General features: G+C 53.1%; 2 protein-coding genes across 13 annotated transcripts; one reads left to right on the top strand and one right to left on the bottom strand.

Moving 5' to 3' along the window:
- The first annotated feature begins 46 nt into the window (after window positions 1–46).
- On the top strand, window positions 47–7,469 carry GNB3 (G protein subunit beta 3). Of its 3 annotated transcripts, none has more exons than XM_063639760.1 (10): window positions 47–1,126; window positions 1,351–1,437; window positions 1,682–1,720; window positions 3,063–3,169; window positions 3,267–3,330; window positions 3,456–3,618; window positions 3,725–3,788; window positions 3,870–4,071; window positions 5,665–5,881; window positions 6,867–7,469. In XM_063639760.1, the coding sequence occupies exons 2-10, from the start codon at window positions 1,381–1,383 to the stop codon at window positions 6,971–6,973; spliced, it is 1,020 nt and encodes a 339-aa protein (XP_063495830.1). In that variant the 5' UTR covers window positions 47–1,126; window positions 1,351–1,380; the 3' UTR covers window positions 6,974–7,469. The 3 variants fall into 3 exon arrangements, with proteins under 3 accessions (XP_063495830.1, XP_063495829.1, XP_063495828.1); XM_063639759.1 differs by having other exon boundaries at window positions 3,725–3,791; XM_063639758.1 differs by having other exon boundaries at window positions 3,725–3,791; window positions 5,665–7,468.
- A 1,444-nt stretch (window positions 7,470–8,913) lies between these two features.
- Window positions 8,914–12,016, bottom strand: CDCA3 (cell division cycle associated 3). 10 transcript variants are annotated; one of them, XM_055280880.2, is made up of 6 exons: window positions 11,291–12,016; window positions 10,902–11,078; window positions 10,536–10,665; window positions 9,643–9,936; window positions 9,400–9,506; window positions 8,914–9,276 (listed from the first exon to the last, which is right to left on the bottom strand). In XM_055280880.2, exons 2-6 carry the CDS (start codon window positions 11,019–11,021, stop codon window positions 9,121–9,123), a joined length of 807 nt encoding a protein of 268 aa, XP_055136855.1. In that variant the 5' UTR covers window positions 11,022–11,078; window positions 11,291–12,016; the 3' UTR covers window positions 8,914–9,120. The 10 variants fall into 10 exon arrangements, 8 of the variants coding, with proteins under 8 accessions (XP_055136855.1, XP_063495838.1, XP_055136853.1 ...); XM_063639768.1 differs by having other exon boundaries at window positions 9,385–9,506; window positions 9,628–9,936; window positions 11,291–11,681; XM_055280878.2 differs by having other exon boundaries at window positions 9,628–9,936; window positions 11,291–11,681.
- Window positions 12,017–12,047: the final 31 nt, after the last annotated feature.

The raw sequence follows: 12,047 nt of genomic DNA, 5'->3' as shown, positions 1-12,047 counted from the left end.
GGGGTGGCTCTGGCTGGCCTGGGAGGAGACAGGTGTCTTTGGGCCTCGCAGAGGCGGGGCCCCTGGAGCCTGTGATTTGTCAGGGAAATCTCAGCCACCTGCTCCCCTCATGCAAATGACCCAAACCCCTGGCAGCTGCTCCTTAGGCCTCCAAGTCTAAGCCCTATCTTCCCTCTCTGAGCTTTGCTGAGACTTAGGGCTGCCTGCTTTCTCTCTGACTCCTGCTTTTACAGCCTCGAGAGGGCAAGGAGGGGGCCAGACCCCAGCCTGGGAGCAGGGTGCGGGGCTCCCCTCCACTTGAAATCCGTTGCCCACCCACAACAGGGGCAGACCTGTCCATCCTTCTCTGTGGGTCCCCTGTACCTTTCTCCCCCCACGGGATCAGACCCAGAGGCAGCTGGTTGGGGTTTGTCAAGAAGAAGGATTATCCAGATCAATCCTTTCTAATCTCAGCTCCTGCCTCTACCCTCCCGCACTCACCAAACCCTCTTCCCCACCACCTGAGCTAAGGGGCACAGTTTGAGGTACTGACAATGGGGCCATCTATCACCCTTATATCCCGCCTCCTGGCCTGGTTGCTAAGTGGTCCTGACTGCCAAGATCATCACCATGGATGGGGGCCGCGACCAGGGGGGCCACTGGAGCTGTAGTTGCCTCTGCTCCTTTGCACCCCTCCCAAACCCCAACCCTTAATCCTCACAGCTTTGCTCTAATGCCATGGGGCCTGATGCTCTCATCTCTGCCTGCAGAGACTGACCAGGGAAGCACCCCTTCACCCGCTCCTCTCTCAGGGCTTGTGGTGGGGGCCGCTCCTCTCTATGGCCCCACACTCCTGCCCCCAACCCTCCTCCAGGCTGGGCCCAAGTCTCTCTGGAATCCATACACCTCCCTCCCTCCCTGTCCTCTTTCCCCCACCCCTGCCAGCTGATTTCATTTGCCTGACGTCGTGGTTGGCTCTACCGTTCCCTGTCAGGCCCCCCCAACCCCCCGCCGGTCGGGGCCAGGCCACTCTCTGGCAGCAGAGCCTGGGCAGGTGACGGGAGGGCGCAGGCGTCACAGCTGAGGGAGTAAGGAGACTCCCAGGAACCGGAGCTGGAAACCCGGCCGAGGTCCAGCCAGAGCCCAAGTAAGAGGGAGCTGGCCTGGGCTCTGCTCTCCTGGGCTGGGGCGCAGGCAGGGCTCAGGCAGGCTGGGGCTGGATGCAAAGGACCCCAAACTTGGAGGGCCTAGCTGGGGAGAGGGTGCAGCCACCCAGTCATTTCCCTGTGTCTTGGAGTCTGGTATGGGCACGAAGGGCAGAAGCACAGCCTGGTGGGGGGTTCCTCAACACCAACCGCATGTTCCTGGCAGGAGCCAGAGCTACCCTTCGACCTGTCTGCCATGGGGGAGATGGAGCAACTGCGCCAGGAAGCGGAGCAGCTCAAGAAGCAGATTGCAGTAACTCCAGAGCCCTCCCACTGGGGCCCCAGAAAACAGAGCTGGGGACATGAGGGAGTGTGGCCCAGGGAGAGGGGGCTGGGTTTGCTCTTGAGTGACTACAAGTGACCAGGGACTTTCCAAACTTGGCTCGCATATTTGAGACCCCCAAGCCCCAGAGCCCCAAGTCTAACCTGCCTTGAAGGCCCATGCACCCGCCACCCCCACCTCGCCCTTGCTCCCCTGATGTCTGCTTTCCCTGCAGGATGCCAGGAAAGCCTGTGCTGACGTTACTCTGGCAGAGGTAAGACCCCCTGTCCCCCTGAAGGCAGGGCATGGGGGGAGGGGAAGGGAGCTCCCTGACCCGCAATAGCCCGTTGCTCCGAGCATTAGTACAGCATGTCCTTGGAGTGAGGAAGCCCATTAATTAATTCATTCGACCAACATTTAGCGGGACCTGCTCTGAGCCAGGCACCGTATTGGATGCAAAAGATGGAGACGCGGTTCCTATTCTCATCCGTAGAACAAGAGTCACCACGGCCCCCTCCCAGGGCCTTGAAGATGAAGAGGCGATAGTACTTTGTAAATTATAAAGCCCTTGTAGACTCTAGTTGCTAGTTTTCTATACTGTATTTTGTCAATTCTAAGATGCACATTTCTTCACATTTTGACATCTCTGAAATCAAGGTGCATTCAATAGTGGATCATCGTTTCAATTAGAATTGACAGCATCTTTTCTTTCTTAGTGATGCATCTTAGATTGGATTAAATATGTTAATAGTGAACACTTTTTATGAGCCAGATACTGGGCTAAACTGCATAAATACCTAATTTCATTGAATTTTCATGATATCTCTGTAAGGTAGGTGCTATGATAAGCCTCATTTTACACCTTGAGTAAACAGACTCAGGGAGGTGAAGTAACTTGCCCGAGGTAACAAAGCAGGCCGGACGCAGTGGTTCACGCCTGTAATCCTAGCCCTTTGGGAGACTGACGTGGAAGGATCGCTTGAGCTCAGGAGTTTGAGACCAGCCTGGGCAACATAGTGAGATCTCTTCTTAATAGATAAAAAAAATTGTTTTTAACTGTTTTTAAAAAGATAGCAAAGCAAGTGATGGCAAATCAAGTCTGTTCACTCTGGACCCCCAGCCTAAGTCTAAAATCTGGTTAGAGGTCAAGGGGCATAGTACCACAAATTTCAGGAGGTGCAGTTCAGGGTCATGGTGATGCCCAGGCACCCAGTTAAAAAGCTAGCCATGCTGCAGTGGTGGGTGAAAGCAGGCTCCTCTCGGCTTGGGAGAGCCAGCTATGTGCATCTCTTCCCAAATCTGTTTCCAATGACCTCACACTGGCAGCTGGAAATTGGTCAAAGTGCAAGTATTCAGATCATGGAAATCACCTTCCCACCTTCCTCACCAACACTGGAGAGGTGCTTGTTAAACACTTAGCAACACGCCCCTGGCCATGCATGCATCTCTTTCCCACATCAGTCTAAGACACTCCAGGACAGAGACTTATTTCTCTAAGGCTGGGGGCCTGACCTACAGCCTGGCACAGAGCAGGAACTTGTATAGATCAGTGGCAGTGACAGACATCTGGGCATGTAAACTGCTCACCCTGATATTCAGTGCCCCTCTCTCTGCAGCTGGTGTCTGGCCTAGAGGTGGTGGGACGAGTCCAGATGCGGACACGGAGGACGTTAAGGGGGCACCTGGCCAAGATCTATGCCATGCACTGGGCCACTGATTCTAAGTGAGGCTTGGGGGGGATCCGAGAATGGGAGGGCGAGAGCGGGATTGAGGAAGGTGGGAAGGAGAGGCTTGCATGATATGGGATGCCCTCTCCCCAGGCTGCTGGTAAGTGCCTCGCAAGATGGGAAGCTGATCGTGTGGGACAGCTACACCACCAACAAGGTACCAGCCCTGCCTCCCCGAGCCTCCACCACCTCATCCTTCCTAGGGGCGCTATGCCTACCCTCCTCTGCCCAGCTGGGAGCTTGGCTCCGGTCCCATCTCTGCTCAAACCACCCTCCCTGCAGGTGCACGCCATCCCACTGCGCTCCTCCTGGGTCATGACCTGTGCCTATGCCCCATCAGGGAACTTTGTGGCATGTGGGGGGCTGGACAACATGTGTTCCATTTACAACCTCAAATCCCGTGAGGGCAATGTCAAGGTCAGCCGGGAGCTTTCTGCTCACACAGGTGAGGGAGAGACCCTCTCCTCCCTTCCTGAGGGGTTCAGGGAACCCTGGGTTTCCAGTGGGCTGTGGCTCTGCAGCTAGGGCACTGTCCTTCTAACTGCCTCCAGGTTATCTCTCCTGCTGCCGCTTCCTGGATGACAACAATATTGTGACCAGCTCGGGGGACACCACGTGGTGAGGCTGAACGTTGCTGGTGTTGGGGCTCGGGAGTGGGCCTGGCCTTTCTCTAACAGTCTCCCTCCCTTTTGGCAGTGCCTTGTGGGACATTGAGACTGGGCAGCAGAAGACTGTGTTTGTGGGGCACACGGGTGACTGCATGAGCCTGGCTGTGTCTCCTGACTTCAATCTCTTCATTTCGGGGGCCTGCGATGCCAGCGCCAAGCTCTGGGATGTGCGAGAGGGGACCTGCCGTCAGACATTCACTGGCCATGAGTCGGACATCAACGCCATCTGTGTGAGTGCGCCCCCCACCCCTGCTTCACTCCAACTCTTTCCCCCACACTCCCCACAACACATACAATACACATCCTTTGCCCCTCCCATAGCTTCCCTAGCCAACCTCCCCTTTTTTTTTTTTTTGAGACAAGAGTCTCACTCTGTCGTCCAGGCTGGAGTACAATGGTGCAATCTTGGCTCACTGCAACCTCTGCCTCCTGGGTTGGAGCAATTCTCCTGCTTCAGCCTCCCGAGTAGCTGGGATTACAGGTGTGCGCCACCACGCCCGGCTAATTTTTGTATTTTTAGTAGAGACTGGATTTTGCCGTGTTGGCCAGGCTGGTCTTGAACTCTTGACCTGAGGTGATCCTCCCACCTCAGCTTCCCAGAGTGCAGTGCTGGTATTACAGGTGTGAGCCACCATGCCCACAGTCTTCCCTAGCCCTTTCTTTCTTTCCTTTTTTTGGAGACAGTCTCACACTGTTGCCCAGTCTGGATGCAGTGGTGCGATCATGGCTCACTGCAGCCTCAACCTCCAGGGTTCAACCAATCCTCCCACCACAGCCTCCTGAGTAGCTGGGACTACAGGTGCGTGTGACCACGCTTGGCTAATGTTTTGATTTTTGTGTAGAGATGGGTTCCCACTATGTTGCCCAGACTGAGGTGGAATTTCTGAGCTCAAGCAATCCTCCTGCCTCAGTCTCTCAAAATATTGGGATTACAGGCATGAGCCACCATGTCCAGCCCATTTTATCACGTTTGCTTTATCATTTTTTCTCTGTAGAGAAATAGCCATAGATAAACACACACATACACACTTAGATGTAGATACACATTTTCTTTCTGTGTCTTTTGAAAGTCGGTTGCAGACATCATGTTTCTTTACCCCTTAAGTACTTCCTAAAACAAAGCCCTTCTGTAACATAATCACAGTATGAGTCTTAAAATCAGGAAACTTAACATTGACACAATACTATAGTCTACAGTCTATATTCGAATTTCACCAATTGCCTCAAAAGTGTCCACGATAGTTAACATTTTTTTCTGTCCAGGATCCAATCTGGAAACGTGCATTACATTTCCTTGCCATATCTCTTTCGTCACCTTTAAACTGGAACTGTTTTCCCACCTTTCATTGTCTTGTATGTCATTGACATTTTTGAAGAGTACAAACCAGTTTTCTATAGACTCGCCCTCCGTTTGAGCTTATCTGACATTTCCTCGCAATGAGATTCAGGCCTTGCATTTGTACTTGATCCTGTTCTTGCACACCCTGATCCAGCCCACTTGTGTAGTCTAGGAGTCTGGGACAAACTCCGTCTGCCCTTCTAGCCAGGTCACTGCAGGCAAGCCTTGGTGCTCTTGCCTGCGACGTGGAAATGATGCCTGCCTGCAGCGCTGTACAGTGCAGAGCGGGTGAGGGGCATAGGGAAGTCACTGGCACGTGATATGTGTTGGCAGGGCTGCTTCTTACCCCAAACCAAGGAAGGGACAGGCAGGGAGGCTGAGAGCAGCGGCTTGCCCTGGAGCTGTCAGGTGGGAGGCAGAGGGCGGGAGAGGCTGTGGGCTGCCCAGGTCTGATCCCTGACGCACTTGCCACCTGTGCCCTCAGTTCTTCCCCAATGGAGAGGCCATCTGCACGGGCTCGGATGATGCTTCCTGCCGCTTGTTTGACCTGCGGGCAGACCAGGAGCTGATCTGCTTCTCCCACGAGAGCATCATCTGCGGCATCACGTCCGTGGCCTTCTCCCTCAGTGGCCGCCTGCTATTCGCTGGCTACGACGACTTCAACTGCAATGTCTGGGACTCCATGAAGTCTGAGCGTGTGGGTAAGGGCCAGCCCTGGCTGCTGCTTCCTCAGCTGGAAGGACCCTCCCCAGCCTTCCCTCCCCATTCTCTAGCCCCCTTCAGCTCTCATTTCAGACTCTCTTACTGCTGTCCCTTGTCACTGGGTGACTCCACCCACGGAATCCAGTACCCCTTGGTTCCCAACTAGGACTGTCTTCCCTCAGTGTTGCTCTAAGCAGCCTCTCTCCACTGCCCAATGCCATGGCTGCTCCCTGCCCTAGGAGATCCGTGGACCATGACTGTCCGGTCAGTTCTGGGTTCCTGGCATTTCAGGGACACCCACTGAGAGGCAAGACAGCCTCAGGGAAACATGGAATCAAGGCAGAATCAAGGAGATCTGGAGTGGCCCGAGGGCCCTGACTGCAGCCTAGGGCTCATCTAAGACTAGCCTGAAGTTAGTCAGATAGGATGGCTTCTTCTCTATCAAGAGGCCAGGTGCTGATGAAAATAACACTGGCCGGGGCAGAATCCAAATCCTAATTCTGTTGCTCACTTTCTGAGTGACCTTGCACAAGTCACTCCTCCATGGGCCTCAGTTTCTTCATCTGGAAACAAAGAAATAGGATAAGCGGTTGCCTTCTGTTTTCCAGCACCTGTCAAGGTGCCCTCGCTTTTTTTCATAGTACACAGATGCTTCCAGCCTTTCTCTGTCTGATCCCAGCCCTCCCCCAACCAAAGCTCTTGACAGAGAACCCCCTGCCCTATGGCTAATCCTCTTTCAGTCTCTTAGCCTTCTTCAGGGGTTGAGCCCAGCCTACCAAGTCTAGGATCCCTGCATGCATGTGCTCAAGCACACATGCACACACACACACGTACACACACCCACACATGCACACACACGCACACATGCACACATACCCCCCACACCCACACCCACACCCATGCACGCATACACTTGCATGCATGCACACACTGCTTTCCAAATCAGCTTGGAGAGACAGGCTGACTCCTTTCCTTCTTCCTCAGGCATCCTCTCTGGCCACGATAACAGGGTCAGCTGCCTGGGAGTCACAGCTGATGGGATGGCTGTGGCCACAGGTTCCTGGGACAGCTTCCTCAAAATCTGGAACTGAGGAGGCTGGAGAAAGGGAAGTGGAAGGCAATGAAGACACTCAGCAGCCCCCTCCCCGACCCCATCTCATTCAGGTGTTCTCTTCTATATTCCAGGTGCCATTCCCACTAAGCTTTCTCCTTAGAGGGCAGTGGGGAGCATGGGGACTGTGCCTTTGGGAGGCAGCATCAGGGACACAGGGGCAAAGAACTGCCCCATCTCCTCCCATGGCCTTCCCTCCCCACAGTCCTCACAGCCTCTCCCTTAATGAGCAAGGACAACTGGCCCCTCCCCAGCCCTTTGCAGGCCCAGCAGACTTCAGTCTGAGGCCCCAGGCCCTAGGATTCCTCCCCCAGAGCCACTACCTTTGTCCAGACCTGGGTGGTATAGGGCGTTTGGCCCTGTGACTATGGCTCTGGCACCACTAGGGTCCTGGCCGTCTTCTTATTCATGCTTTCTCCTTTTTCTACCTTTTTTTCTCTCCTAAGACACCTGCAATAAATTGTAGCACCCTGGTACATCTGTGATGTTTGCCTTCCACTCTCTTCTGTTCCAAAAAGACCCAGGTCCCATTTAAGGGCAGTAATGTGTTACAGGTGCTGTGATAAAGGCTGGGTACTGGACAGCTTGTGGGCTTATGGGAGGAGGCCTGAGATGGGTCAGGGGAAGAAGGTATTCAGCAGGTGGCTGGGGGACTGTGTGCAGCAGTTCGCTATGGCCTGCCTGTGGTGCCCATGTGTTTGTACGGGAGGGTTAGATTGAGAAGGAATCAGATTATAGAAGGTCTTGAATGCCAAGCCAGAGAGTCCAGACTTTTTCCTAAGCGCAATGAGAAGCCACTGAGGAGTTCTGAGCAGAGTAGTAACACGATCAATTATGCTTCTCAGAAAGATCGCTCCAGATCTTTCAGAAAGCAGCAGTGTAGTTTGATGAAAGGGAGGGCCTAGCACTAGGGAAACAAGGTAGGAGGCAGGTGGCAAGAAATGCAAGAGCGACAGGACAGAGGGGTTAGGGAGAGGGATCAGGAAGAGATTAAAGACGTGGAATCAGCTGGAACAGTGGCTCATGCCTGTAACCCCAGAGCCTTGGAAGCCTGAGGCAGAAGGATCTCTTGAGGCCTGGAGTTTGAGACCAGCCTGAGCAACATAGTGAGACCCTGTATCTACAAAAAAATTAAAAATTATCTGGGCAGGCTGGGCATGGTGGCTCATGCCTGTAATCCCAGCACTTCAGGAGGCTGAGGCAGGCAGATCACTTGAGCCTAGGAATTTGAAACCAGCCTGGGCAATATGGCAAGACCTCATCTCTATAAAAAAAATACAAAAATTAGCCAGGCGTGGTGGCTCATGCCTATAATCCCAGCTACTCGAGAGGCTGAGACAGGAGGATCGCTTGAGCTCAGGAAGTTGAGGCTGCAGTGAGCTGTGATCGCGCCACTGCACTCCAGCCTGGGTGATAAGAGCAAGACCCTGCCTTTAAAAAACAAGCAAACAAACAAAATGTGGAATCACCAGGATTTAGTGACCAAATGCTAGGATATAGGATATTGGGAGGGAAGGATTCAAGATAATGGCCAAGGTTTGGGTTTGGTGGCTGGGTAGATAATGCTGTCATTCACAAGGATAGGGAAGAGGGAATGAGAAATAGCTTTTGGGGGAAGATCATAAATTCAGTTTTAGACAAACTGACTTTGAAGTACTTATAGGGCAGGTGGATAAAGGTCAGGGTTAGAGAGAGAGACCTGGAAGTTACCAGAATATAGGGAAGTGATAGCTAAAGCCCTAGAAGTAAACACCTAGGGAGAGCAGGAGGAAAGGGCCAAGGACAGAGCCACTGGGACACCATGGTTTAAGGGAGATGTGCAAAGGAGGCTCAGAGCATCAGTGGGCTCAGGCCAGGGAACACAAGCTCTCTAGGCTGCCATTCTACACACAGAAAACTCGGTGCAAGGTTTACATACACTTTTTTAAAGTAACATTTAAAAATACTTCCTTTAATATAAAAGAAACACACAAGACACAAAGAAAGCCCCATAAAGCTGAGTCCCAGTTTGGTAGTTGAGGAGTCTAAGGAAACAAGCCTTTCCTCAGGATCCCTGGGAAAGAAGGGCTGAGAGGACACAGATACCACCAGGCCCTGGGTGACTGCGTTGCTGGGGCCATGCAGGGCCTAGCTCTCCACCAAGGGAAAGTGCTGATTTTCCTTGTCATGGTCCTGGCCTGGCTCCCATGCTCGTCCTCCAGTTTTCAGAAGTCGTCCAGTTCCAAGAATGGCTCCTTCCTTTAGTTCACTAACATTTTCACTTAGGGGTGAAGGCCGCTTACCCTGAAAACGGCAGTGTATGAGTTGGGGGGGTTGCTGTTCAGGAGAGGGAAGATCTGGGTAAAAGGGTCTCCCACCCTCTATGTTGGATATCCTAGTAACAGCTTTCACCTTCTCTTCCTTTACCTGTCGTAGCGTCAGGGTGCCAGGGGAGTTGTCATCCTGCAGGATGGTGAGGGGGGATCTCCCTAGTACCTTGCTGCTGTTTGGCTTCCATCTATTGCGCATAGAACCTGGGGTGGGTAAGGAGTTAAAGCAAGGACCCAAAACTAGGACTTATAGTTTATTCCTCCCACACTCACCCGTGGACCTTATCCCAAAACATTATCCTAGTTTATCTTCCCTGCATCTTGCCTTTAGATTCTGTACCTGAAGATCTGGGAGTCTCAGGGTCCCTTGAGGGCTTGTCGGAGCTCTGGCTGGCCACAGGGGTTTCTGTGGGCTGTCTTGCTTCCTCCTTGGAAAACACCTGTTTGGAGGGGAACTCAGTCTGGTTCCAAGGTGGCATCTGTTCCTCAACAGATAACTGGGTACCCAGAGGCAAGTCCAATTCAGAAGATAAAGGTGCCTCCGGGGGCAGAACAGGCTCTGGGGGAAGATTTGAGTTAGAGTCTTCAGTTTCAAATACTTCACTCAGCTGTTTCACCAGTGGGCTTGGGGGGTCTAGAGGAAGAAAGTGAAGTGAACAGTGACCTTCTGATACACAACATTCAGCAAGGAGCAAAACATACAGGAACCTTAGGACTCATGCCCAGGTGGGTGAGCAAGTGGGAAGAGAGAAATCAAGGAAATCAAGGTGAAAGGGAGCAATTTTTTTTTTTTTTTGAGATGGGGCTTGCTCTGTCCCCCAGGCTGGAGTGCAGTGGCGTGATCACAGTTCACTGCAGCCTTAACCTCGTGGGCTCAAGCAATCCTGAGTAGCTGGGATCACAGGCCCATGCCACCGTGCTTTTGTGTGTGTGTATGTGTGTATGTGTGTGTGTGTGTGTGTGTGTATTTTTTGTAGAGATGGGGATTTGCCATGTTGCCTAGGCTGGTCTTGAACTCCTGGGCTCAAGCGATCTGACCACCCCGGCCTTCCAAAGTGCTGGGATTACAGGCATGAGCCACCGCACCCAGGCTGGGAACCAAATATTGAGATAAGAGTGAGATGGGTCCGAAGCAGGAGGATGGAGGCCCCTTTAAGGGAGAATGGCTTCATGGACCCTACCCAAGAATAATAGATGACAGCTTCATCAGCATTCCCTGGGCCCAGCACTTACCTCCACTGCTGGTCTTCATAGGTGTCCGTGCAATACCAAGAGTAGGAGAGCGGGGATCTGAGTCCTGGGCATGTTTAAGACCCTCCAGTTGCTCCCCTGCTGGTAGGCCTGGCTGTGGAGAGCTCTCCACCTGTCAAGACCATAGGCTAGAACAAGTCTGGGCCCTGACTCTTCTCTCCTCTCCTCCCCATATTCCAGGAAGGAATTGCCAAGGCCCTCAGATATCCAGCCTACCCCACACAGATTGAGATTGCAGAAAATAAGGCCAGGATAAGGGTGAGGGCATGAGGGCTCTCTCAAAATCAGGTTAGGAAGAGGCCCAAGAATTCAGACATTCTCTGCCTTTCCCACGCTGGCCCAGAGTACCTGGATGGGAGTGCGCACGATGCCAGCACTAGGTGAACGGGGGTCCGCCACTCGAGCCAGATGTTTGTTGTGCGGCGGAGGCCGCGCTGGTGTGACTGGGACGCTCTTGGCTGAGCCCATCTCAACCAGGAGTTGCAGGGTGGGGGCAAGGGCCACCCCGGGACGAGGAGGGAATGCCTGTGAGAAGTGACTCAGGTCTCAGCCCTTATCTCTTCCACGTCGGACCTTCAACCCTAAACCACCCTGTCTTCCCAGTTTCCAGTGAAGAAACTTCCTGGCAGGGGACCAGAGGCCTCTGCGGACTTAATGACTGCTTCAGCTGACAAAATGGCTCGTTCTGGGCCTGCCAAGCCCTCTAACTTATTTATTAAGTTATTCAAATCACTTACGTGGCCCCAATTCCACCTCTGGATGCACAACAGCTCGTGGCTCAACTCCCGAAGTTACGAGTTTCAAACTTCCCGCCACGCCCCCTGCCCTGACCCTATTGGCTGAACTGGCGTAGATCCCATAGGCCCTTCGCGTAAGACCCGCCTCGAACCAAAGGAAGCTGTTGGTCTGGGAGAACGTCTATCATCGTGACTGTGGGTGTCAATGGACTGATGCTAGGCTTGCCCAGAGGTGACGCCTCCTTGATAAGGGTGCTTCTGTTCAGTATCGGCCTGCGAGCTGTCCGTGGCAGACTGAGGAGTGCCAGTCTTCGCTTTCGAGACGTCTAGTCTCAAGAACGAATTATTAAACAAAATAGAATCATGAGTGATTACACTATTATGCGCACATCCAGCTGGAGTTGTGATGATTTTCCTGAGGCGAGCGATAGTAGCCTTATTGGTGGACAGCTGTATCAATCACTCGACACAACCCCCTCAAGCTCCGCCTCACTGGATACCCCCTTTTCAAATACAAGACAACTGCCCCTCGACTTTCCGACCGGAAAGGTCCCCAGGAAACTTTCTGGAATTGAGAGGCCTAAACAACCGTCAGTTCCTGCTCTTCAATAGAAGGCACGTGAAGGGACTCTAAGGGTCCCGGAGCCGGAGCAGCTGCCGAGCCGCAGCAGCTGCAACTCCGGAGCCCACCTAGCTGCTCTACGTGCGCTCCCGCCCTGGAGGAGTGGGATTGGTTCTTTCAACCATCAATTGCCTT

The sequence above is a fragment of the Symphalangus syndactylus genome, chromosome 5 (assembly GCF_028878055.3).
Source record: "Symphalangus syndactylus isolate Jambi chromosome 5, NHGRI_mSymSyn1-v2.1_pri, whole genome shotgun sequence".
Taxonomy (NCBI): domain Eukaryota; kingdom Metazoa; phylum Chordata; class Mammalia; order Primates; family Hylobatidae; genus Symphalangus; species Symphalangus syndactylus.
The sequence above is the reverse complement of the archived record's forward strand: the minus strand, read 5'-3'. Positions and strand labels throughout refer to the sequence as shown.

Bases quoted from the DNA above. Each gene is read 5' to 3' on its own strand.
- CDCA3 (XM_063639768.1), bottom strand. From the start codon at position 11,021: ATGGGCTCAGCCAAGAGCGTCCCAGTCACACCAGCGCGGCCTCCGCCG. The intron at 9,507-9,627 runs GCAAGATGCAGG...TACCCACCCCAG, and splicing joins TTCAGGTACAGAATCTAAAG to GTTCTATGCGCAATAGATGG. The intron at 9,277-9,384 runs GTGAAAGCTGTT...TGCCGTTTTCAG, and splicing joins GACAGGTAAAGGAAGAGAAG to GGTAAGCGGCCTTCACCCCT.
- GNB3 (XM_063639758.1), top strand. From the start codon at position 1,381: ATGGGGGAGATGGAGCAACTGCGCCAGGAAGCGGAGCAGCTCAAGAAG. The intron at 1,438-1,681 runs GTAACTCCAGAG...CTTTCCCTGCAG, and splicing joins AGCTCAAGAAGCAGATTGCA to GATGCCAGGAAAGCCTGTGC. The intron at 3,792-3,869 runs GTGAGGCTGAAC...CCCTTTTGGCAG, and splicing joins AGCTCGGGGGACACCACGTG to TGCCTTGTGGGACATTGAGA.